Raw genomic sequence first — 26,560 nt, forward strand, 5'->3', positions numbered from 1 at the left:
AATATTGAAAAAAGGACATTCCGCTTTTGTGCTTGTGAGTTTGAATTTGGCTTAAGGATATCCACGTAATCCTTCTGCCCACGTGTTCCATGCATCATGTTTGGCAGCGTGTTTTATGTCTTATCATGCATGGAAATTAACTTTCAGAAACTTCAAAAAAGGTTCCCACATCCATGCGGTTTTATTTACAAAAATGTATTATAGTAGAAGCTTCAAACCAGATCTACAGATATTTCAACAAATTCCTGAGATTTTATCCACTCTGTACTAAACATCTCACCTCTTCACTCTCCTCTCCCAGCACCTGTTGTGTCGTGTCTGTTCAATGTTTTTGTATCACCGAGGACACAAAATAAGAATGAAACTAAACACGCACGCACTAACAAAAGAGGATGTGTGAAGAGGGAAAACAGAAATACAGTTGCATTTAAATTATAATTAGGCTCTGCTTTCTTAGAAAAAGGAATTGAGCAGCATGTTAGTAAAATACATATATTGTTATCTCAGCCCAAAATATCAAGCCGTTTTTAAAAGGTTTAATTTTAAGCTGAATAATCAGTAAAGAGGGGTAAAAATCCAAACTGGTCTCACAAGCACTTCCTATGCCCTGTTTCACGTCCGTGCACCAAAATGAAATCTTCAAAAGAAGACGAGTGCGCGGTAATTCTGACTGCAGAAATCAACTGCTGTCACCCCTCGTTAGTAGCCTGGCTAGTTGAATCTCTTGCCTCCACAACAACACACAAAAGGGACCTCGTCCCAGGCAGCACAGTTGATTTCCACAGGACAACACTCATTAAGATGCAGGCGGATCAGAGCAAATTCAAAAGGTGTTTGTCATCAAAGCAGTCCCCCGCTCCCATGGGGAAAAGGGAGGGGGGGCTACTTCAAGCTGTGGAGATCGGAGAGAAGAACGCACGTGCGCTCGGCTCCAAACAAACTGGAGTGAAGCATAGAGTAGATGCTTGTATGTCACTTCAATTAGCTATACAGTACAATGCGGTCCTGTTGTATTATCCCTGTGCACACACAAACACGCATACATCATACTGCACGTGTGTGTGAGCATGAAAGAGTGACGCATATCCAGACCAATGTGGATAGAATATTTTGTATTTTAATCCATCTCCATGGATCGATTGTTTCCCTTTCTGAACAGTGATTTATATATTTCTCCAGAAGGAAACAAAAACATAGATGTGCGTGTGCGTGTGTGCCTTTGTTCCAGCTCACCACCAGGGACTTGGCCAAGATGTTTTCGATGAGTTTGAAGTCATTGCGCTGGAGCTGCTTGCTCTTGGTGCTGGTTCCCTCCATCTCCTCGTCCGCGTAGAAACGGAAGAACTGGGACTCGTCTTTGAACTCGCTCTTCTCCAAGACTGAGGAGGGAAAACACACACAGCGTGTGATCAGAGAGCAGCCGACTGAAATTCTCAAATTGCAGTGGGTTACATCTCAGTTCAAAGTTGCTGGGGAGGAGGAGAAGAAGCAAAGTGGTGCTAATGAAAGGCTAAAAAAAAAACATTTAGCAGAAGCTTTAGCCATCCATTGATACACATCCGTTAAAGAAATCCAAAGGGTGTTTGTGCTCAAAATAACAGAATTGATGGACTCATAAACGTGTCAAGTGCGTTACATGACGGCGCTAACGCTGTTTGCAGGTCATTTGAAACTTCCAACACCTGAGTGTTTACCCATAAAACTGCCACGTCAGTGTGCGGACATCTTCACACAGACAAGCAACATGGTTAATTAGCTCATTAGCTAATGATGCTAGCAGGAACATCTGGAGCCAAACTACATCTGGGTCACAGCCAGCTCTTGCCAGGCCTAGGAAGGATCCCTCCGGAGCAGACGAGGAACAGTGTGCCGGAGTGTGTTTAGAAATCCCAGTGTTGGGCCGAGCCCCACTCCAACACATGGGGCTCTTCTGACATGGACGCTTCTGGAGTCACGGCAGTTTGAGCTTGAACCAAAATACACTTCACCTTCTTCTGCATCTTCATCTTCTTCTTCTTTGATAAGAAGTAAATCCACTGAAATGAGCCCCCTCAGTTACACTATGAAAGATGGCTTATTTCTTTATTTCTTTTTGAACCTTGTTGCATTCTTTAGAACAGTGTCTGAATAACTCTCCCCCGTCAGTTTAAATTTGCTGGACACTGCCACAACAGGTGCAAGCGTGCCTTATAATGACAGTGACACATGATGGTCACATTTGGACTAAAGCCATGCCCCGTGGGAGGAAGGTCTTATTGTGTTGGACAGAATTGAGAAAAATATGTATCTTGTTTGTGTCATACAAGCCCAAATCTCCTACCCTTAGGTCTATGAATCTGTAAAATGGCGTGTGCACAGGCAAGCCGAAGGTACCCAGCTGTTCAGAGATTAGGCGAGCATATGACACCCTCAGGTGAACAAAAGTAAACTGATTACACACACGCACTCGCGCTGGCCTTACGCCAACTCAGATGAAGCCCGAACACGAGTTATTTCCTCTGAGTCACGGAGGCTGTGGTCACATAATACCTGAACACTACCTATTCAACTGGAGGGAGTGCTACTCCGGAAGCTGGCATACCGCATACCACACACACACACACACACACACACACACACACACACACACACACACACAGAGAGAGAGAGAGAGAGAACAGCTGACAATGTGAGAGGGTCAAGAAACCAGTGTGATGGCTCATTTTGTTGGATATTTATTAATTTTAAAAAGGAGTATTAATAAGTAAACACTAAAACATGAAATAATTATGTTTAGTTTTGATTTGCCGTGAATGCTGTAGATAAGAACATTGTGGTAGAAGGGAAATCTGTGGTTTAATAAACTCATAAAAAACTGTCAAATGGATAACTACTTTGCCGTATAACAGGACCAATGGAGGATACATGGAAACTGTGCCCTGTATGCTACGTTGCCTGAAGGGTGAAACGCAACATGTGTTCACAATGTTCACGGGTAGATGAATGATGCAAGCAGGTAGGGACGGATGAAAGGCGCATTAACCGTGCTATCTATAGCCAGCGATCCTCCCACCAGTAACCTCATAACAAACACATCCAGATAGTCAGACAGACATAAAAAGGACGGACTCGAGGAAGACAAGGGCAGAATAAAAATGAAAAAAAGATGAGGAGGTCGCGAGGGACCAGGTGACGAGAGAGCAGATGTGCTGACTGAGGACTACAGAGAGGGACCGGAGGAGAGGTGAGGAGTGCAGACGGGCTGAGAGGAGAAAGGTCATGACCCCGAAGAAGGACAGAGAGGAGGGAGAACAGGAAACACCTTCAAACAGATGGTAGGGGGAAGAAAAGGCGTATGTGTGAGTGCCAATCAGGCAATCTGAGGACAAAGTTTCACTTCCCAGGAGCGGTTCCGCGTGTTTAAATGAGCGTGGAGGACGCCTCAGAAGAGATTTGTGTGTACATTTAAGCCCCGGTACTGTTTACATTCTGATCTGATATATCACTTTGTACCGAGAGCTGCAGGACATGCCAAGAAGCAGCCCGTGAAACAGCACCTGCTAGTGTAACCTGTAATAATGCAATTCACCGCTGGGACGAATGTGCAGTATTTTAGTTAAAGGATTTCCAGGATTTTTCCGGAGAATTCAAACCACTACAATTGAAATCAACAAGACCGCTATAATTCACCTTTGTCTTAGATTTCAGTCTCGCGTGCGTCAGGAAGTGCCGTCGTCATGTTACTTCCTCTGCGTTCCACCATTAAGTGTTTCCGTTAAGTGGGTCTCGCTTTGCACATAATGAACTGGTGTGTCAATGAAGCGGGCTGATTCAATTTAAGGCCTCAACCAGCGGTCACGGTTCAGTGCACTGACCCAGACGGGCATGTAGCTAAACCAAACAGCTCTTGCTTAGGGTGCGCTGCTGATGCTGTTTACGTTCAACACGCTGGGACAGAGCCAACGCCGCTGCGCTACAATGTGGTCAGTGAGGTTACCGACACTTGGCAGGACCAGGTGTGCAAGTTTATTTATTTTCAAGCGATGACGGTCTGACGGAGGAGAGGCTGATATTACATATTTTTGTGGCAGGGAAAGGGAGGGGAGGGGGCAGTAAGGGCACAACAACAGAGTGAGCGAGATGTTGCAACAGCGGTGGCTATAAATAATCAGAGACAGACAAAAGACACTGCCACACCATGCATGTGTCATGTCAGAGTTTCATTCCTTTTATCTCATGCTGACTTCTCAGACAGAAATAAAGCATGAAAATAGTTAGTTTGTCTTGGTGCATGTGAGAATAGAGAATTGAACTGACCGTGGTGCATGAAGCCGTTGTTGCAGAGCCCCACGCCCAGCGTCACCGCGTCCTCCCGGGTCGAGCAGTCTCCCTGGGAAACCAAAATCAGTGACGCACACACAGTCGGTCAGTTACAATGCCCGTTTACACCTGCTCATACGCGGCGGACTGCAGCGCCGCTGGCCTAGGTTTCTCTGCGCGTTGGCTGGTCTGAGGATGGTGATTCATGAATGTGTGTGTGTGATAAAGACAATGAGAGATTGGGAGACTGATTCTGCGTGACCTTCCAGGTCAGTGAGTGGTGGCAAATGTCCAAAGAGCCTTTCTTTGCAAATAAGCCCTATTTCATTTAAAACATGTTTTTTTTGGGGGTGGCTAATTTCATTTGCAATGGAAGGACCTGGAAATAGTGAAATATGCTATTCAAGTAGTATGTACTCAAACAGTACAATGACCGGGGGAAACATTACAGTAATTGTTGTTTTTACACACCCTTGTCCTTGTTTAGCATTGTGGTTGAGATTAAATAAGTACAATAGACATTGATTTCACCTGAGAGAGGAGCCAGTCGACCAGTTTGCTGGCAGGCACCACAGATTTGAAGGTTTTAAGATGGTGGTCTCTGTCCCTAAAGAAGCACAAAACAAAGAAAAAACATTCACAAAATGTATTTTTACAGTACAATTGTAGCGAGGTAAAAACAGCCTGTGGCCTCTTTGTGGTCAATGGCATCAACACTCAACAGTGTCTTGGTTGTTCCTGAGCCTCTGATTGCACAAGCAGCCGCTGTGGACCAATCCGCACGGCGTGCAAACACACGCAAAACAGGAAACGCCGCAGGGGCCGCGTGGCTGGCCGCGTGACTCGCCGGGTGTATCGTGGGCCCGTCAATTGAACGGCCTATTTGATAACCCCACGTCTTCATCATCTGCTGTGAGTAAGACATGGGGTGTGTCCGGAGAGGAACGCCCATATTGTAAAAACTGCCGCAACGGCAGCCAAGTAAAAAAAAAAAAAAAAAAAAGTGAAAAGTGAGCTGCTTCCATACGCCGTTTGCTGATCTAGGATTCTCTGCTTCAGGGAGGGCATCGTCATCCACAGCATCAGACGTCGGTGACATTCCCAAGATTGATTTTAAAAGGTTTATATCTATTTCATCATCGTTATTGTTGTTGTTGTTGTTCACTGCGTTTACGAAACCGGCTGCGCTTTGTCTCTCTACGAAGTTTAATAAAACAGAGGCCCGGTTTGTAATCATTTCTGCTTCATTAAATGCCATGCATTCATCACTCCAACATTATAATTCATGGGTACTACTTACAATGGCAATTTAGTGATGGATTAAAACAAAAAAAGCAGGCCGTTTTACATCATATCTGGCTGGCAGGGCAGAGGGATTGCCTTTGTATGTTAATAAGATGTGTCCCCCCCCCCCCCCGCACTGAAAGCTCTTCGTTTGTGGCGATGGCAACCACTTCAATCAGCGGGTGAGTGAGTGTGTGTGTGTGCGTGTGTGTGTGCTCATTCCCGAGCATTGATTTATGATTTCTACAGTTAACCCTAACGTCAGCCATAGTTTTCATAGTTGTCAAGTTACAGAATGGTAATAAGATGTATTTATTAAAATTAAGATTTATTGTTTTACAGAACAATAAAAGGACAAATGGAGAACTGTATATTGATACGAGACGCTTAACATTCAGCAGATGGAGCCTGTTTATGTCTGTTTACATACACTGTATACTGTGGAGTATGAATAGTGCAAATGTAAGTAAGAAAGTGAGTAAATGTGTGTGCCCGTGTGCGAGAAAGAGGGAGAGAGCTTGAAGGAGAGAAGTGTTTGGCCTCCCACCGACATAAATTCAGCTCACCCATAACGCTGCAACGATTAAGAGACAAATGCTCATAACATGCGGCTCTCCTTAATCCTTCAAGAGCTACCTCGTATACACCTCCAGTCACGAAAGCCTGGCATCCTCCACCTGAGCTGGATCATGGTACACATGAACCTATAGCAGCTCAAGCCTGGCGTGGGGGGCAAGTTGGAGAGGAAAAGGAGGTTTGAGGCTGTGCTGCTGTTAGTTCAGAAAGGTTGTCGTGGGTCAAATGTGAACCCTTCATGAATATGCATCCGCTGCACCTGGAGAGCGGGAACATTAGCATATACGAGGGGGGAGGAGGGAAAGGCAGGTACTTACTTGATGACAGGCGTGTGGAGGCTGTGAAGGCGGCAGTACAGCCTGACGCCCTAAGAGAGAAGAAAATAACGGAGGCGATGACTCACAGAGTGTGCACACCTTGGATAAACAAGTACAAGCACGGCCTCAGGACAAGAGATTTTAACTTTCGACTGTGAAAAAGAGTTACCGCAGGGTGAAAAGTGAAGCCACTGAGAAAGCCACTCTTCTGGTTTCAAAAAGAAGTCTGATTGTATATTGTTTATTCTTTTTTCCTTTATTCTACAATTAACATATTTGTAGAATCTTTTATTGTGATATCATTGACAGATGTAGAATCGTCTAGTGATCAGACGTATGCAAGCGATTTTCAAACATATTCGCGTATTTCTTCTGCCTTCTAATTTACTATAAATCTGGCATGTACTTACAGCTGCGATCTCTTCTTCCTCATCTTTGTTTCTTTTACATTTTCTACCAACCAGAAGATATCCAGACGCTTAATTATAGTTACCTTAGACATGATGTCCTCCATCTCGCTGCGGGCCTTGTAGGTGCCATCGTCATAGCGGAACCGGTACAACACCTGCTCGTTCTTGAACTGGTGCTTGTCGGACACTGAAATAACACCAGAAAGGGATCATGTCACATCAGTTGGGAGCACAGCGAAGCATTAGCTTGTCAGCGTATTCTGTTTCATAACTTTGTTTCAAATTGAATATGTAGAGGGCCGAGTACAGACGAGAGGAAGAAGTTTGTAGGAAACAGTGACGTTGTGACTGCTGTCCCCGGCGGGTAAGCCACGAGATCAAAATATTTAACATAGCCAACAGCTGCCAATTCCCATAAAATCTCCATAATCGCATTAATAAACTACAACGACAAAACAACATTTTATATCTGTAATAAATCCAACCCAGAGAATGAAAAATGACTAACATGTACACAAACAGATGCCTGTTGGAGAAGCTAACAGTGAAATCGGCCCAAACAGAGGCAGTTTGGTTCCACCACAACAAGTTGGCATGGGCTCAAACAAGCTGCTGTTTTATTTATGTTTTACTCAGTCTAGACTTCAAATGTCCTCGTAAAACCCAAAGGCATCACACGATTGAAAAGTGTCAACTGTGGAACGTAAAGCACATGGGGGGGGGGACAAAATTGCAAACATTCTTCACAAATGTGAGGGGTAAATGTACAGCTTTGAATTTCCACTCTGTCACATTACCTCTCTCTCTGTCTCTCTGTGTCTGGTTCCTTTTCTCTGACTAAACAGGGGACACCTACACTACGCCCTCGACAGGTTTGCCCACAAAAGCCTCACTGCCTTCCCACACGGAGCCCTGCATGTCATCGTTGCACCTCTCTGTGGTCGGAGGCTACTGCCAGGGAGGATTTCAGGGGATTTTCCGCAGGTATTAAGGAATGTGGAGGTTGCGTCTCAGCAGATTTCCCTTAAGAGGGTGGTGTGTATGAATCAGGCTGCTTGCTTTTACTTTGTACAAGAGCCCCTTGAGGAGTACGTTATGTATAGGTTTGTGTATGTCGGTGTCTTTTATTCCCTCAACACATTATTCAGGCTGGTGGACCGGTGAATGCCACACTCGAGAAAAAAACAGAGATGGGGAGATAATGTGAGACCCATTTCCCAGAATGAATGCGGCCAGAAAATGCCTTCTGATCGCAGTGGTTTTCTACTCCATCATGTCTGCTCCAATAGGAAGTGGAGAACAAATTCATAACACGAATGAGTCAAACAGTTACAGAAGGAGAATGTGAATCAGAGAAGGGAAAACATGCACACAAAAAAGAGGACGAGGGCAAAGACAACATCATGACAAGGGGAGGAATTGGAACTTATGTTTGCGATGAGGTTTGCGATGAGGTTTAATCGTCTCACCGTGGTGAATGATGCCGTTTTCCAGCAAGGCTTGTCCCAGGTTGACCCCTTCGTCCGGCTTACTGATCTCTCCGCTCTCAATCAGCCACGACACAAACTCACTGAGAACACAAACACAAAGAAGCATATAGGATGAGGCTCTGGTTTCTCAAAGTGGGAATCTACTCGCTGTTGTCTTTTTTATATCGTCACCGTCTTTGGCACGGGGCGCCTCGTTTTGCTGGTTTTGCATGGAATTTGTACGGGCCGAAATTGTATTTTGAATTTGGATTTAAAGTTGGTGTTTATTTTGTGTTAATTCATAAAGCCTCTCATGCTCGTGGCTTACACTAAACAAGACCAATACCACACTTGTGTAAATTTAATAATTCCCTTGTTCTGAGGAATAAGCTCTTAAACACAAAATGTAGACGTCAAAAACTTAGAAACAAAATGCAAAGAAACCTTGAGAAACATTTTTGCTTCACTTAATCTTAATGAGTCAGCCATATTACAGTACACATAGATCTTATAACACACATGACAGTGTGTCCAGATGTTTTTCATTAGCCAAAGCGACTTCCTTGTATTTGTGCAGAGGTCACTGAGATGACCCTTTTTTGAGAAGTTTACATGCGCGTGTCAGAGTCCACCACTGGGGAAATGTAACATGTGGAGCTCGGGCTACTGCTTTTGGGAAAGGCAGCATCCCCGCTAGGCAAGGCGGTGAAGACTGTGTGGATGAAAACTGTGTGGGTGAAGACTATGAGCTCCGGTCTCTCTCCGGAAACGCCAACAGAAGCGAAGGCGATGCACGGAGCCCTCTTTATTAGTTTTTGTTGGGTTCTGTAGCCCAAACAGGAGACTTCCTTCAAGTATTGAAACCGCTACAGAATAAGAGTGCAGGTGATGACTGAGTAAATGAGTTTCAACCCAACGCTTCATTTGTGTACGACAATAACTGTCATACCCACAAACCACTGGCTTTGGAACGAGAAATTAAGGCTTCTTAAAAACCCATTTTTTACGGACTAGCTTTTATGTGATGTCAGCACACATAAATTATTTTACTAAATCATCGTAGTTTATTGTTATCGCATCGATTGTTTTTATTAGTGGTTTAATCCGGGTTTAACTCTAACCTTATCTTGCTTTGTTTGGCCTCACTGTTGAGTTTGCTGTTGTCATTATTGCCTTGCTTTTGCTGCTTTGTCTTCCAAAGCATTTTTTAAACTATTTTAAAAAATGTAGGCCCACGTGACACAACCGGTGGAATAGATCCACTCTGAGGCAGAGCTGGCACTTAAAACTACTTCCACCACAAGCAACCATCTACAGCACAGTGCCTATTCGTAGAAAACTGTAGAATGAGTTCCTCCCTTTTCTCTTCTTCGCTACAAAAATATCCCTCGAGCTTTGACGCTGCACATGCATTAGCCGTCCAAATCTAAGCGCTTCAGCTCCACTCCCTTCTCTTCACGCCCAGTTTGCGCTGAACAAATGTTTGAAGGAGAAAATGACATTCTCCCCGTATTCGTTTTTCATGCTGCTGAGGGAAATCACTTCCCCAGATAATGATGAAAAGTGAATTGGAGAGAGCTAGCAGAGAGTGAGAGTGAGTGTCTGTGAGTGTGAGTGTCTGTGTTTAGAGGAACATTCCAGCATGGGAACAATTTTGAAGCATGTGTTATGAGAAATCTGCGCTCATGTGTGGATTCGCTTTCCGGCAGTGGTGCGACAGATGTATGAGTGTGTGTCAGATTGCTTGAAAAGCGTTAATGAAAAGCATACAAGGTGTGTGTGCACGTGAAGCCCAATCACAGGTATATATGATCGCTCTGCGTATGATGAACCACCTGCCACTGGTCCTTTGTGTCTGCCTGACGCACAAAAGGAATATTTTACCATAATTGGTTGAAATAAAATGTAAAACTTTTTTTTTTTTCATGCCTGCATTATTAGTGTTTGTGTGTGTTTATTGTCTCTTTGTATGTTCATGTCAAAGCCGGTGGCTGTAAATTGGCATTGGCAGGGGACTGAATGTGAGGGGATGTTGTGAACAATGTTACGTAAGAGTCAGGTTAATTTTGGACACAAATGAATATGATGTGTGTGTGTGTGTGTCTGTGTGTGTGTGTGTGTGTGACTTGTGCCACACATGGAGGAGTAGGGGACAAGGATAATGGATTTGTGGGAATATCTGCTGATGGTTGTGCATCTGCGTGCGAAGTTCAGCCGCATTAGCGGGGCTTTTCAAGTGGGCCCCTGGGCTCGGAAAAGACAACTGCCGTGTCCCCTTCCCGCACCACATTCTGACTGTGTTTGGCGTGTACACTACACTAGTCTCGATAGTATGCTTTCCCCAAACATTTTGTGTTTGTTTTCCAAGATCTTTCTGGAGCCATCGCACCACCATTCGTCCCTTTTATCTTAATTTGTTCCAGCTCCACTTCCTCTGTGCATCGCATGGTGGGACAAAAGCGTGCAAGACTGTAAAAGTATGCATACAGACTATTTATAGTGCACTTAATGTTTGTCACATTTGAAGTGTGAAAACACTACATGCTAAAAGACCTGCTCAAAAAGAAAAAGGGAATTATGGAATTGGGACACAGCGAATGTATTTTCCCTCAGAGGGTGAGAAAATACATTGAGAACCAAAAGCTAGTGGAACACAAGCTAACCCAGAAATGGAGCAGGGAGCTCTAATTCCATCTCCTCCCAGAGTTAGCTCTCTTTGCACAAAAAGATAAGAACAAACAGAAGAAAATAAGGATATGCTACATCCTCACTTTAAATCCTTCCAATTGACGGCTGGCGAGCAACTGACATGACCCAAAATAGCAACAATAAGAGAAAGTAGAGCCTGTTAACACCATCCTCCGATGCAGACGGCAGACAGATGACGGCATCAAGACAATGCGGTGCTATCAAAACCGGCAGTCGGCATCTCTGTTTAATGCAATGAGCAGTCAAACTGCGCCTGCTGATAATTTCATCAGAGAGACGAAAGCAGAGCTAATGCAGGCTGCAGAGGAAATGACTGAGTGATATAGCGGGGAGGAAAGTGCGAGATGATGGAAGTGGAACATAGTGTGAGAGGAAGAGGCAGACAAACTATACTCGTACCACGTGGAAGAGGCAGAGGAGGCAGTGAGTGACTGAAAACAAAGGATTGCCCGAGGAGAGATCCATGTTGGCAGACATTGGAATTTGAACCCGCTTAACAGCCACCGTTCTGGCACTGAACAGTGGCTGTGTCCTACAAGTGGATGGGCGCGATATAAAACATTACTTCTGTGTAGATACTAATAAAGCACTGCTCTGAATGCAGTCGACTCTGACGGGGAAAACTTAACGTGAGGCCACCGAGATGGAACATGCCTCCCAGAAACACCACTGTTTTTTTTTTTTGAGCAGCCCATTAAATTGTCTTCTTGGCAGTGACTGATGTGATATTAGTCAGTGTGGTATTGTCCACTGCGTTTACCTCTCGAAAAAGAAAACTTTAATTGCTGCTCGGGATCTCACGATCGCTGGCATGTTTGGGACAAGTCTCTCGTTTGTCTATTCATTGTACAGAAACATCAAGGAGACAGAAAGGGGATTGCTTGTTGCAGAGCTCAGTTAAATGTCCTCTACTAGTGAAAGTCTGTGTGTGTGAGCGATACGAGTGTGTGGGGAGCAACTGGGGCCTTTCTATGAACCGTGAGAGGAGACTATGAGGCACGCAGGGAGGGGGGCGCTCATTACAGACAAGAGGATGTAGGGATAAAACAGTTTAGGCATCTTGCCAGGACTTGGGCAAGCTGGATACCAGCTCTTTTGAAAGCCTGCTGATCTTACGTAACAGATTTGTAAGCGTCCCCTTGTGAACAGCACCGCATTGCAGCCGCATTCTGGGAAGCTGAAGAAACCGGGCACCGAGGAGGCAAAGAAACTCACTTTCCCATGAAGCACTTGGGCACAATGCTGAGCTTCCTGCGTCGATCCTTGATCAGGTGCCGACTCTTGGTCATCATCATGTGGTAGAGCTTCTCCCCCTTCTCGGCGATCATCACGTAGGCGTCCCTCTCCATCCCGAGTTTGAGATCTACAAACAAACGAGAAAAACACGTCAGATCCAAGAGGATTTGTCCCCTCGCCCCATCAGCGGAATGAGAGGAAACTTTTCAGTAAAATCATTCACTGTATCACATTTGTGAGAAAAACACAGCGGACCCATTACTGCTTTTCTACGTGTGTGAAAGCCAAAAGGCAAAGGCTGTCACGGTGCTTAGAAGAGACAAGCGGGCCTTTAGCTTGACGGCCCGGTTGTGTTCTGGTATTGTGCAGATGAAATGAAGCCTGGAACAGGGCACGGCGGCTCGGGTCTGCCGCAACGTTCTGCAACAAGCCCAGATGTGTATCTCCCCTCGACAAGTCGTTCTGGGAGTAAGAGTTCAGGAGGGCAGCGTGATCTTGATCTTGCTTCTGTGTTGGTTTCTTAACCGTTATTCTTCTATTGTAACATGTGAGGGCCCAGTGTGAGGCCTGCTGCCCCCTGTAACAAAAAAAAATCCAGTGGTTTCACAGTTCTAGCTGCTTTCCCCCATCTTGGGGTTCGATGAACTTCTGAACCACGACGTGAGGCTTTCTGAGTCGGGCGACGCGACTGTTCTGCGCCTCCCTAAGCTGCTTTACTCTGCTGAGAGGCACTTTAAGCTGCCAAACTGGACTATAAAGTATTGTAAAAGGGTCGCAAAACACTTGACAGACAAAATATCACATTTGTGAAACCAGGAAACAGATTTAACTTGGGATCCCTGACCCCGTTTACAGCTCGTGTAAACATGCGTCTGCAACGAGCGGATCACAAGTGGACAGCGCTAAATGCGAGCGTTAACGACCACCAAGGCGCATTCCGATCACGACTCTCTGAGGGTGGTCTGGGACGCATTTGGCCACAGGTCTTCTTTTTGTTCCTCCTTTTGACTCGCCTCCAGTTGGTTCTCAAGCCCTTGAAGCTGGCGTTGGCCACAAAAAGCACACAGAGATATACTATGAGTGCAAAGTCCGTATTGTTTTGATTTCTTCTTCTTCTTTTAATTTCCGTGCTTTGCAATCGCAGAACATTTGTGCACGCATACGATCAGCTGGCATTTGGCTGTTTGCAAACGATAAACTTGGCGCTGCATTGTGCAACTCACATGAAGGCAGAAGTGTTGTGGTGGAAGTCTGACCAACTAAAAGGGAGAGCGAAGGGTGAGACTAAACGGCCATCTCCTGAATCCGTTTCCCAGAGAGTCTGTGGGGGTTCTGCACTGGCAGCCCCATGATGGAGGTGGGGCTATATTACATTTGACAGCAGCTGGAGCAGACTTAAACAATGAGTGTCATTGAACAACAGACGGGGCCTGTCCAGCAGCAGAGGGCCCCTCAGCTTCTGTTCCAGCTGTCAGAGTTTGTCTTGGGCTACTCCTTGTCTTCCTGTGCTTGGCACGAGCGCGTACCCCGACGCGTTATCCGACCCGCGCATTTTCTCCCATTGATGAGACAAACACCTCTACCTAGCAGTCCAATGCAGGGGGAGGACCACAGTGAGACATGGAAAAGGTCACGCAACGCAAACAAGGCGTGTCATGAAAAGCAATTTGGGGAAAGTGGGGAAAAAATGTAATGTGCCAGGATTTATCGCAGTAAAACTTTATCAAGTAGCCGTCTAGACTGTTAGTAATGCGCTTGAGAGAAAGGTAAGCACACAGTGAGAGCAGAGTGTAGTGTAGATGGCGGGGGTAATAGAAAGGGAGATTGGAGGGGAAACTGGGCACTGTGACTGATCTGGCATCTGTTAGCCTCAGGACGATTTCCGCCGGGGTTGAAACCAAACACCCCAAGCTGCAGCACACTCCTTCGTACTTATTCCTCCTCTGCAACCCTTTCATCACAGTGTCAGACGCCGGAGAACTCTGCTGCAGATGCTTTTTTTTATTTAATGTGAGATTACAATGAGTAATTCACAAGAATGCAAATGTTTGTGTTGAGTTGGTGCCAAACGCGTGCAGCAAACATTTTAGGCCTTCTGTCATCTTCGGCCAAACAATTAGCTTTAGGGAATTAATTTAGATTTTTAGCCATCAATGCTATCAGGTGACCTGATGTGCACCGCCCTAAAATCTAGTTAAAGCCTTTCACACTGTCTAACGCACACAACGTAACAAAGACAGATGGCCAGTGGTGAACAGGTGGGAGAGTATTTTAAAAGGCAAAAGAGGGAAGTCCGAAGGAGCAACAACAATATCAGTTTGCATTACTAATCTCGGATCAGCGGATGTGGTGCTGTGTAGGGCTTATTCTTTTTTCACCACCAGTGAATAAAGTGTATTTCTTTTGGGCCAGACTCAATACAATTAGATTTTCTGCACACTAATCCAAAACCAATTCCTCATGTCAACTCATTCTACGACTGCACAAACAAACTGCAGGATACAACTCTGTCTTCTCGTCAATGCAAGACATAAACACTTTTATTGAAGTAAAAATAGATCCAGATTAATTAAAGGACATGTGCATGACGTAACCGAGCTTCGCTTCCTTTGACAATGCTTTTCTATTTCAAGCGTTTGCCCAGGATGCTGTTTTTAGCATATTTAGTTGTTCGTGAATGAGACATTTGTCTCATCGGTCCCTTCACACCGAGGGCTTTGATGAGTCAAATACCTCCGCCACATTGATCTGTTTTTCCTGATTGTGTGGCAGCCTCTGCTCGGTGCACAGGTCGGCCGGGCCAACCGTAGACGCCGTGTCACCTGAGCCTCCGCGTGCGGAAAAACGAAGGCGGGCAGCTCGTTCAAGGTGGGACACAAACACTGCATGTAGGGCAAATAGAGGCTAGAAAAGTAGAGGGAGCAGGAGGCAATACAGTTGCATGTAATACAATGCGAGACACTGTAAGTATAAAATAAACTACTAATTGCTCCTTTGTAGAACATGGTCGGTGGCGCCACGTCTTTCGAAACTGCATTACAGAAACAAGTTGTGTCAGTTTTCCATGAGGGGAACTCTGGTATAAAAAAAAGGATCATTTCTGGTTTTTCACTTTCAGGGCCATAAACCAGAAGTGCCATAAATTGCCTTTTTTTTTAAAAGGCCTTACTCACATTCTCTCTGCTCCCGTTCCCTCAAGATGGCGTCCAGCCACTTCTGCTTGTCTTCTGCGTGTTTGGCCATACAGACAAACCACTTGTTTTTAGCCGTGTTGTGGATCTTCCAGCCCTTCGTCACCGTGTAGTTGTTGCTGTGATAGTCCGCTACGAGGCAGAAAAAAAAAGTAATGGAGTAATTTATTTTTGTTTAAATGGAGGAGGAAAACCATTAAAATAGTTTATTAGAGAGCTATCTTTTCCCCCAATATTTCTGGCCTATATCGGAATGGCCTTTAGGGTTACACTTTAAACAAACCATCTCATTAGAATAGAATTGTGAAGTATCTCTCTGCTTTGCTGTTTTTTGCCCAGCTTGTTTTTCCTTTCTCCTCTTCTTTCTCGTTTTCATTTTCAAAAGAAGACACATACCCAAAGTCAACATTGACCTCAGTGGTAAGTAAAGACAGTACTAATGAGTGTAATCAAATCACTCTTAATAGGATTTACTGCTCGAGCAATGATTTACAAGCCAATTAAAGAGATAAACACGATGCACCACGAGAGCGATAAAAGACCTCCTTTCCACTGACTCAACAAAATCCCTCCTCGTTCCCTTTTCTAATTTTATCATCCATTTAGCTGCAGGTGAGCCGCTACTGAATAATGAATGGCCGCTGGTAATGGGGTGCATTAGTCTTGCGCTCAAAGGTCATATAAATAGATGTGATACTTCAGGCCCCACAGGGAGCAGCTACTGCTGATGGGAACGGGAAAAAGATGGATTCTCTTAGAGTTTTATATGTGCATGTTCGCATTAATCAAGGCAGAGAGGTTTATGAATCAGTGAAAGTGAGGATATTTTGAATGCTTGCAAAGCTGAACAGGTGGCTATTTGAGTCAGATTCCTCACTGGTGTGACTCTGAAGGTGGGAACATATTATGTACAGTTCATGCAGCCTGGGTTATCTTTTATTATCATTTAAAATATAAACTGGATGGTTCCATTCACGCTTTCAGCCCATAACCCAGGACAATCCCCCATGTCATATCTTACACCCTTAGTAATCAGATAATCTGCTTTGTGGGAGTTCACGTGTATGTATTTCTCGATGCGAGACCCCTATGTTCTGAGAACACAGCATTTTTTTCTTTGTGATTTCTTCTTCCGCAGCCTAAATGTGACAGGCAACACGCAGAAGAAAAAAAAAAGTCATGTGGTCTTCAAAAACATTCTGCCAGCACAATAGAGACCTAAAAAAAGAGGAAACATGTGAGAGAGAGAGAGAGAGAGAGAGAAGAAGACGCAGTGTTTCTACTAAGCCCGGCGCAATACCTCGCAAAACAAACCACAACAGCAAGAAAAGCTGGTCGACGACCGGATCTCAGAGGAGTCGTTTATCTTTGGCACTACATCTCGAAACACGCTCCGAGATCGCGCCGCGTTTATTACCTGGTACTTTAGATTTATATCTACGCCTCAACCCGTTACTGAACAGCCGACATCAAAAGGTGGTGCATGAGGTTGCGAGCTGCAACCCTGGAGGCAAACTAAAAGTAGTGAACGCACAAGGTTATTTTCCTTATATTACCTGGGATGTCATAGTGAACAAATCAAAAAGAGCTCAGACTGCATGAATGGACATATAGACGGTCTTGCAAGGCTGCAGCGCAAACACAAACCTGTTCCGTCCTCCACATTTTCCACCTCCATCACCTCGGTGTTGATTCGGCCTCGGAACACATAGAGGGGCCCGTTGATGGACTTGGTCCTCTTGGTGGACTTCTTTCCAGAAACCCTGCATGATGAGACAACACTGCGGTTACACTCGGCGGAGGAAAACATCCGTTGACAGAAAAATACCAATGCGTACATTCACGGCCGACACAGCTCCGGGAACAGCAGGCACGTGTAGTTGTTTTGGCCTGCGCACTAAAAACATGTCTAGACAAACAGGAATGTGAACATTTGCGCCAGTTTCCCGCGCCTGACTTGTTCCCGATCGTCTGTTGATTTAAATATTTTGTAATGCTTTCTTGTTCCACCCTCCCTTTGACGCGCTGTTGTGGAAGCAGCCCTATAGTTGGAGGCAGGTCTGCCCCTTCTCACCTGGACTTCCTCTTACAGTAAACCAAAAGGTTGTCGAACAGGAAGAAGACGCGGTCCTGGATATTGCCTGCAGAGATTTTCAGGAGATTTCCGTGAAGCAGCAACTCCGTGCAGATGTCTGTCAGGTTGGTTCCCTGAAGAAGAAGAAGAAGAAGAAGAAGAAGAAAGAAGATTGAAAAGGACATTAGTTTAAGGCATTGTTACTATAACGAGAGTGACACAACTCAAGGTTCCTCCATCATGGCCATGTGCAAATTTGAGCAGAGAATGGAGACTCTGATAGCACTTTTAGTCTAAATAGGGGAGCTGCCAGGAAAACAAAAAAGGACTATTTGTTTTCATTCCATCTTCACTGATAATAAAGAGTAAACACACCATTCACTGCCAGGACAGTTAGCTTCTCGCTAGTCGTAACACCAGAGCTCAGCCTTCCTGCACTGAGTGTTGCTAACACACAGAGTTATCTCAAACTGAATCTTTTTTTTGCGGGGGGAAGGGGGTGGAGCAAATCCATCACGTCTACCTTCAATGGAAGCATTACACTTTAAAGTGGCAGCCCCCGTCAAGACCATCACCTTGGCCTACATAGAGTTTCCTGTGGGGCTCTGAAACAAACAAGGCCTTTTTATTCTCTTCTCGGCATGTAAACGAGTGTACGTGCATGCTACAGGTACACGCCTGCACCCGTGTGCATAAAATAATACAGCTGTATAGGCATAGAGGAAGGAACTACATGACTCATGACATGGTGCAGACTGTAGGTGGAAGTGCTTATGTATTATCCTGATCCCTGCAGTGACACCCGATGAGATGCTTTGTACCTCTGTCGGGCCAAAGTGATGCAAAGGCCTCGTCAACTCCCCTGCACTTACTCACATGCATTATGTTACTCTGCAGCCCGCCACCCTCGCAGGATGTGATCAAGTTTGTCTTAAAAGCCGTTTCTCGTCCCCAACTTGAAGACCAAAAAAAACGTATTGAATCAGTTTCTGTATTGAAATGTGTGCGTGATATGTTCGTCCCGGTCTCATTCTGACTGTTTTTACTGAAATTTAGATAATAAATATTTTGAAAAGTGATCCACGGACCTCTCAGTCTTTGGTAAAGAGGCCGTTGATGTCAGTCAGGGAAACTGTTAGGATAAATGCTGCGTTGATTGACCACAACATGTTGTCTAATTAACCTTCTCCCAAAGTGGCTGAACTTCTGGACCAATTGCTAACATTACTTCAGCATTTTAGAAAATAATTTTCACGTTTCAAATCGAACAGAAACCGCTTTCGCAGACACACACGTGCAATACTTTCCTGTTTTGTGAATGACGGACAACACGGCTATCAAACAGGCGAGGGAATATTTAAGAATTTGATTTGTGTTAACTTCCTCGGGTCTGTTAGCCCGCCAACACATAAAATGAGATGACAGACAACAAAGACGTCTCATTGCTCATTGTTAAACGGATCACTCCCCTCCAAATCACCTGGAACTAAATACACCCATGTGCCGACTTCAGACAACCTCCCCTCCCCTTTTGGCCCGGAGAGCACCCCTCACCGCTCGCCGACACGTACACATCAGACTTGGACTTCGATGTCGTCTTTGATGTTTCAGACAGGGGTACACCAGAGATCTATGGAAACCCTCCCCGCCAGCCACGCCCGCTCTCCAGCGGCCATAATTGATTTCCACGAGTATGTATTTATGATGGATGTTCACTGCTCCAGAGTCCGTGAGAAAGAGGGAGAAAATTATTCTCTGAGCGGTTTCTTAAGGTGCACACTGACAGGGTCTTGGGGAGAGGATCGGGTTTCAGACCATCGATTCGACCTCGTTTTAACTGTGCTGATCTGGGGAGGGGGGTTGGCCCGACCGCATGTATGAGAATTCAGACAGCGGCCTCGATGCATATGTGTGCGTCTTCTTGGAGCGCTTGTAATGTGCGTTCGCAGGCACGGCAACGTTTTCATACATCCATAATGTATATGAAAGCATGCAAATACGCAACAGCGACGGGGTGAGTGTGTGTGCAAAGTGTATCTGAGCAGCGGTAATGGGTCAGGGCCTGATTCGGCATTACTAGCGGCCCCTGCCATTAGAGCTGGAGGTGATTAGCCTGAAAGGAGTGGGAGGGGGAAATAAGAGCGAGACTAATGCTGTAAGGTTGGAGGCTCTTTGAGGGGGTCGGGGTGAAGCAGAGTTGTTCAGAGGGAGAGCACAGAGAAATTGCCTGTCTTGGACTGAATGGGTGCATCCATTTTCAGAGGTAACAGCTGGATTTGAGCTGTAACCTACTGAACGTGATCTGTTTAAGGGCTAATTTGAGTTCAATGATCATTCATGTTCAGGTTATTAAGGTAAATCTCAACATTAACTCCATCACCGATCTCAAAGTGAATCACAGCGATGCTCCTAGCAGTTAGGATTGTATCCAACGATCCATTATTTTGTGTATGAAATGGCAACAAATTTGAAAACAATGCCAATCAGTCCAAAACTCAACGATATTTAAAATTGTGCGAAACACTTCACATTTGAGAAGCTGGAAAAAAACTGAATCTTTGATAGTTTACCTTAAAAATTTTTTTAAAAATGTAAGACTTTATATAACATAATAACACTGGCGTAACCGAGCATACGTGAAGTTAAATACCAAAAAGTTATAATCAAAGAAACAGAAGTGGAAAAAGTGCAATTCCAATCTATCATAACCATTGAATAGCGTCTTCAGCCCTACTCTGTGGTCTTGGGTCATACATTTAGAGCAGAAAGCAGAAAATATCCTGTACGGTCTTTTCCTGTTTATGTACCCAGACTTAATAACCAATCATCAGGGTCAAATTGTGACATTTCTCTGAGGCAAAGACAGGAGAGGGGTCTGTTTTGGCAAGCAAAGTGCGATGTCCCAGTGGGGCCCACTCCCCAGTTCCATCCTTCAATTTTCTGCCCCCCTTCAAAAAGTCCCCTCATATAACCCTCCCAGTTCATGTGAGACTCGAGTCCTGCTTCCTTGGTCTCCTCTGATTGGGCAGTGTGCCTGCTGGCACCCCCCTTGGCACCCTGTGTGGGTGGATTGTCCCTTTGGTGCCTGCTAAGACAAGGCCTCTGTTGTGGTGGGTGAGGGAGGCGTGAAAAATGCACTGGACCCGTCGCTCGGCTCCCAAGCCCCGTCCGCGGCCCCTGTGCTCAGAGCGGCTATCTTGGCTGCATCAGCTTAACTCTTAAGGTAGATGCCGACCGCGGGCAGTTGAGGTCCCTCTCAAAAGCTTGGCCGTGGTCACGTCACAGGACTTTCACGTCTGTCTTTTGCAGAGACCTTTTTCGAATCATAATTATGTTGCTCTAAGAAAAGTATGTCTTTCTTTCCTCCAATTTGTACCCTTCACATGTCACTGCTCTATTGCAATTGTGCCATCATCTTTCAGCTCTCAAGGCCCCCCCCCCCTTCTCAAGGAAGCAACAGTGATTTTCTTACTCCTCGAGGTTACTGTCTGAGGCTTTTCTCATTCGCCCGTCTCACTCTCACCTCCCAGCCCTCGATGTGCGACTGCAGCTGCTCGAGAGCCTCCAGTTTCTCCATCTGCCTCTTGGTCTCGTTGATGTTGGAGCAGACGGCCTTCATGGCCTGCAGAGCCTCTTCCACTGCCGGGTAGTCGGCGTGCTTCTTCGGGGTCCGCTTCAGCAGCTCCTGGATTGGGGGAAGGAGGAGTTTTCAAAAAAACACGGTAGACTTTCGAGAAGCGGGCACATAAATAGAAGCACTTAAGTCTTGGAGCAGAAAGCATTCTGTGACCTTTGGTAACAACTAAATCTTTGACGCGTGTCCCGCCACCCATGCAGAAGGAAAAGTGTGTTGGGAGGATTGGGTGCCTTGAAATAACAGAAGGTATAAAGTTCTTGCTCACAACATAAAACCAGTCACTGGTATTGATCAACACAGCAGCACTGTGTCCATGTAATGAGGTTGCTGATGTCAGCTAGCATGTTAGCTTAGTTTTGTTTCTTTAAATTGTCTGAGTAGGGTGTGATGTGTAAAAAAACTAAACAAAGCTGGTGTGATCATTTGATGACAGCGTCGTGACATCAGTGCAGGAGTTGTTAAGTACCTTGAGCAGCAGAGGGTACTTGCAGATCCTCTGAATGGGGCTGAGAAGGTAGCCCTCCAGGGGAACATCTGTGCTTTTCTTCCCTCCGAGTAGCATGCAGTGCTGAAGAAGAGACGCAAATAACCAACGTTACACGCCAGTGTTCACACTACTATATATTTACCAGACAGCAAGATAATGCTTGTGATGGAAAAGTTAGAGAAAATGGTGAGTTCCCCCAAGTTAACATTGGAATGAATGATAGCTTAATCAGGACCAAAGCATCCAATGTTGTTTCTTCAAAGTGCAACTTGGTTCAGTTACAGAGAGAAAAAAAACACTTAATTTCTTTTAAAGTATAACATTTTTTTATTTTTTATGTTTTTGCATAGCACTTGTCCATTTTTGTGCAGCTGTTTGCGTCGCTGTCTCTTTCTTTCAGCAATAAACAGACTCTAATTGACCATTGTTGTCATTTCCATTCAGTCCCAGCCTGTTGCACCGGCAGCACATCTATAACAGGTCCAGGTGCAGAATAGAATAATCCGTCTCTGTTTGTTTGGGTTTTATTTTCCCATTTATAAACACGTTATTTAATTTGTATGCGCTTCATACATTGCTGCCACTGAAAGGGCATTTGTCGATGTGGTCTCCAGAAAAAGAATACATATGGCGACAATAATTGTCATGTGGGTCTTCATCTTTTGTTTCAGAAACACATGATTATTTATTTCTTAGTCTGTTTATACTTTTGACAATTTTGCCATCATATTGCAGTATAGAGATTTATTTATTTATTCACTTAATTACAGTGGTACTTGACTTCTGTGACCGCTCTGCACAACCTATATTTTGGCATGTCCCAACCACGATAGCTGTTTTTCCTGGGAAAGCTTTACTGCCGAGGACCACATCCTGTCACCAAAGCTTTATTTCGGCAAGTCTATGGGTCTTAATTATTACCAATAGCACCTTGTGGTCGGTTTCAGACACATTTTGTTGCATGTTGGGAGCACTTATTTTACTCCCAGTTCCTTCTCTTACAGCAAATAGGGTTAAAAAAACAAAAACAACAAAAAGACTTCAGTCCCATTTTTAGGATGGCGTATTTATACACACAACTCTATAACTCCACTACATTCCTTCTGCTGCGCCGCTGGAAAAGCCTCCAAAGCCAAACGAAAGGATCCCTGAGAAACCTCTAAAATGTGCTCTCATTCCCCGGGAGATTTACAGTCATGGTTGCTGCCTTGTGTTTTGTAGGAACGCAGCCTGTCAGTATGCTATGAGCTCATAGGATGGGATGAAAGATCAAAAGCAGATAAACCACTTGAGTGTTCTCCAGTGGGAAACAGACAGCATCAGATCAGTTCAGAGCATTATCATCATACGGCATCACTCTCACAGAGGAGGAGAGGATGGTGGGGTATGCTTGATGGGAAAATGAGCAGCGAAAACAGCAGCAACTCATTGTGACTGCGTAACTTTGGGATTCACAGATTCCTAATGTACGAGTGCGTTTTCTCTCAGACAAAACCAAAATTTCAGTCTAAAATCTTCCCCGACTTCTCTTTTCCCTCCTCTCATCTTCTGCTTACTTGTAATCTGCCAGCCTCGAGCCAGAATTCCCTCCGCTCTTCACTCTGACCTCATTTTGCTTTCGCTTCACTTCCCTCTTCTCTTCCAATGCAATTAGCGCTTCATTTCTACACACAATTTCGGAAGCTCCCGTCGTCGTGTGATTTAATTAGCATAAAAATAGTTTAATCCGGAAGAAGATAAAAAAGGGAACGTTGGAAAGACACCGGTGGCAATGCGTGTTACACTGTCATTAATTGCTATGACAGCGTTTTGCGGTGGTCACCGCTTTAAGAATTTAGAAACTTTCAATCTGTATCCACCAATGTTGTACAGAAGAATCGCACATTTTCTCTGTCGACTTATTTTTTTCTAAATGGCCGTGAATTCATCTTATTTTTGTTTTGCTCGCGGGTTGCTAGTCAAAGCACAAGAGCGAGTCCAATACGTGAGCTTACTGAGCAGGCCAGACAACAGTTTTTCGTGTGTACCCAGATGTTTGTGCAGTGATTCGATTTTGGAGCCGTCAACGTCGCTCAAGACCGAACCAATTAGCCACCGCATGACCGGCCCAGGAGGAGCGGAAAAGCCAAGGCACACAGAACACACTCTCATCCGCCCGCTTCCAGTCCTGTGGATCAGAATAATGCCGTGGAAGCGAACCATCAGGCAGCGACAAGCGCGCGGCCTCAGATCTCCCGGCCAATCCCAAACAGGCTGCCAACGCTCCACAGCTGGCTGGCCCGGAATGTGCAGATGATTTCATCGGCTCGGCCCCCAACTCAAAAGGCCCCCGTCGGCATTTTAAGTTCATTGTCTCAGGGCGCAAGCGTTTGGGTGTCAAAACACAGAGAACAGCTGGCAGCGGAAACACTACAAGAGCGACACAAAGGTGACCTTGGCGAGCGGTTGCATCCTGTCCATGCAGGAAGAACCCTCTGGCCTTGTCGAGGGGGGTTTCCCCTTTATTCAAACGTTAACATGGAAATGGAGGCGATATGATGGAAGGGGAAAAAAAGAGAGGAGAGGAGAGATTGAGAGACTCACATGAGGGGAGAAATGTGGGGCAAAGGTAGACGGGAGTGTGAGGCACCAGGAAAGAAGATAAGGTATTAAATGGACCACCACTAGAGGAAAGGATACATAAGACCCCTATGAAATAGAATAACAAAAACATTGCGTTTTTTGTTGTTGTTGTTTTTTTTATTAAAGAGGAGAGAAGTCAGAGTCACGATGCAGAAGAGGAAGGAAGACCAACATAATGCAAAAGAGACGAGATGTGAAGAAAAGGGCGAGAGGAGAGGGGAGCTGTGGCGACTTACCAGCAGGAAGGTCCTGATGTTGGAGATTTTGTTGAGCTCCATGAGAAGTCGCAGAGCCTTCTCGTGGTTACTGCAGTACTCACCGTACACCGAGAAACCCTCCCTCTGCAAAAGCAGGAGAAAGAAAGAAGAAGAAAAAACACGTCAGGATTGCAGATGTACAGTATACCGTATTGTATACTGGCTAGTTGGCAGCGGTGAGGAATCCACTGAGAAAGCTCCTGTTGCTCAAGTCGAATATGATTCGCTTTTATTATTGCAAAAAAAAGCATGGGATAACTGCACTTCAGCAGCTTTCATTCCTGCTCATTTTTAGCAGCAGCAACGCCAGCATTTGCAATTCTGGGCTATCGAGTGCAACGACTTTTGGAACAAAACCGCTGAAAGAATACAGACCCTCACAAAGCTTTCCGGATTGCCATGTACCGACCGCAGTATTCCTTCACAGCATCCATCATACTTCTCTTTTTCGAAGTAGCCCACATCATTGTGGCAACACACCACACTTCCTTTTTCCTGAAGGTGACAGAGTCACGCGGTGCAACAAGGCACAACAGCCCCAGCACTGGTCCAGAGCACTTTTGTCGGGCTGTTGTTTACTTTTGTGTACACGCAGCGTGACACCCGGGCGAGTGAGTCCACCATAGCTTTGCATGCATTACTCGTGCAGTACGCAACACCAATGTGTACACCTGAAGCTTGTCGAGGCCCATTGTGTATTCTTAACTGCGCTACAGCAATTGGGATGTGAAACCATGTGCACGATGGGGCCTCAGCTCCGGGTCTAGAAACTGACACCTGAAGCCGCTTAGTAAGTGAAATCCAAAACTACAGGTGCTCGGGCGCCGCTTTCAACCTTAACTGCCGCCGCCCAGAGGCTCTGCGTTTAAAGCTGGCGTGGCCATAATGACTACAAAGAAATAATTGATATTCGGTCATTGAGACGAGTCAGCCTGATAAAAAAAGTTTGAAAGCATATTTGAAAGGTTCCTTACTATACTAAAATAGAGGTGGTCACCAAGCCAGCCTCCTGTACCTCTCACACTCACACACACTCACACAGTGTCTGTTTTTAACATGGCGACCCGGCAGTGGTGACAGAAGCAGCCAAACAAAGCTAACAGCTCTTTTTATAGAACCAGAAGGAGCCGAGATGTGTGGATGTGTAAAACACGAGTGAGCAGCAGCACAATATAAACATTTTTTTAAACCACACAGGGGGGCAGGAACCCAAACACACCCAAAGCCATTTGGCAGGGGATCCCAGTCCAAAGCACCACTGGGAGCAACAGCTGTCCCCGGCATATGGTGTGGAACCCCAGATACTAGTTAGAAGGCAGCTAGAGGAAGAAAGCATGGGAGGGACAAGACTTGTACATGTGTATTTATAATAGTCTGATTATGATTAAATGATGATTAATAATGAAAAGATCTCATATATTTAAATTCAGTATCCCTATTTTACAGGCCATTGGTTTCCCGTTCTTGTCGAGGCACATTTAAAATGAGTTGGGTCGTATTTACAGGCTTAGAGGGGGTTTGATCTCTCAAATTAGCACGTTTGTCATGAATCATCCTTTCTGTATTTCACTGAGACCACTCTCCGTTAGCTCAGCAGTCTATCGAGCTTAAACGAATGCAAAGCGTAGCGCCAATAAAGTTGATTCTGGCTCTAATTTGTCCACAGCACAACGTCGTCATAGCGATAAACTATGTGGTCCGTCCAAATGCACCAAATATCAAACATGTGGTAATATGTCACGAAATAGGAATGGGACACTTTGCAGCTTCTTGCGATGCTGTTTTGTTGGGAAGAAAATCGTATAAGAAAATGGTATGCATTGTAAAGCAGTTGATGTCAATGCAAATGGGAAAAGTGTTACTTTTTGAGTGGCAACTAAGCACCTTAAAAAAAAAAAAAACTCATAGATTGCATGATATTCGTGAAACCAGGAAACAGAATACGGCGTCTGCCCGTCTGCTCTACCCAATTGTTAAACCATGAGGGCCTAG

At 45.1% G+C, this 26,560-nt stretch overlaps 1 protein-coding gene across 1 annotated transcript in view; it reads right to left on the reverse strand.

Moving 5' to 3' along the window:
• Nucleotides 1-26,560, reverse strand: part of prex1 (phosphatidylinositol-3,4,5-trisphosphate-dependent Rac exchange factor 1) — a gene marked incomplete at its 5' end in the record, with an annotated part of 72,967 nt that overhangs the window by 26,596 nt on the left and 19,811 nt on the right. The window contains 13 exons of the mRNA XM_079226363.1: nucleotides 1,234-1,379; nucleotides 4,297-4,369; nucleotides 4,831-4,906; nucleotides 6,477-6,526; nucleotides 6,970-7,073; nucleotides 8,356-8,456; nucleotides 12,280-12,427; nucleotides 15,474-15,623; nucleotides 17,139-17,254; nucleotides 17,566-17,699; nucleotides 21,089-21,250; nucleotides 21,669-21,770; nucleotides 24,548-24,652. Coding sequence (XP_079082489.1) covers nucleotides 1,234-1,379; nucleotides 4,297-4,369; nucleotides 4,831-4,906; nucleotides 6,477-6,526; nucleotides 6,970-7,073; nucleotides 8,356-8,456; nucleotides 12,280-12,427; nucleotides 15,474-15,623; nucleotides 17,139-17,254; nucleotides 17,566-17,699; nucleotides 21,089-21,250; nucleotides 21,669-21,770; nucleotides 24,548-24,652 — 1,467 coding nt within the window. The remainder of the gene's footprint in view (nucleotides 1-1,233; nucleotides 1,380-4,296; nucleotides 4,370-4,830; nucleotides 4,907-6,476; nucleotides 6,527-6,969; nucleotides 7,074-8,355; nucleotides 8,457-12,279; nucleotides 12,428-15,473; nucleotides 15,624-17,138; nucleotides 17,255-17,565; nucleotides 17,700-21,088; nucleotides 21,251-21,668; nucleotides 21,771-24,547; nucleotides 24,653-26,560) is intronic.

The sequence above is a fragment of the Taurulus bubalis genome (genome assembly GCF_910589615.1).
Source record: "Taurulus bubalis genome assembly, chromosome: 11".
Lineage (NCBI taxonomy): Eukaryota > Metazoa > Chordata > Actinopteri > Perciformes > Cottidae > Taurulus > Taurulus bubalis.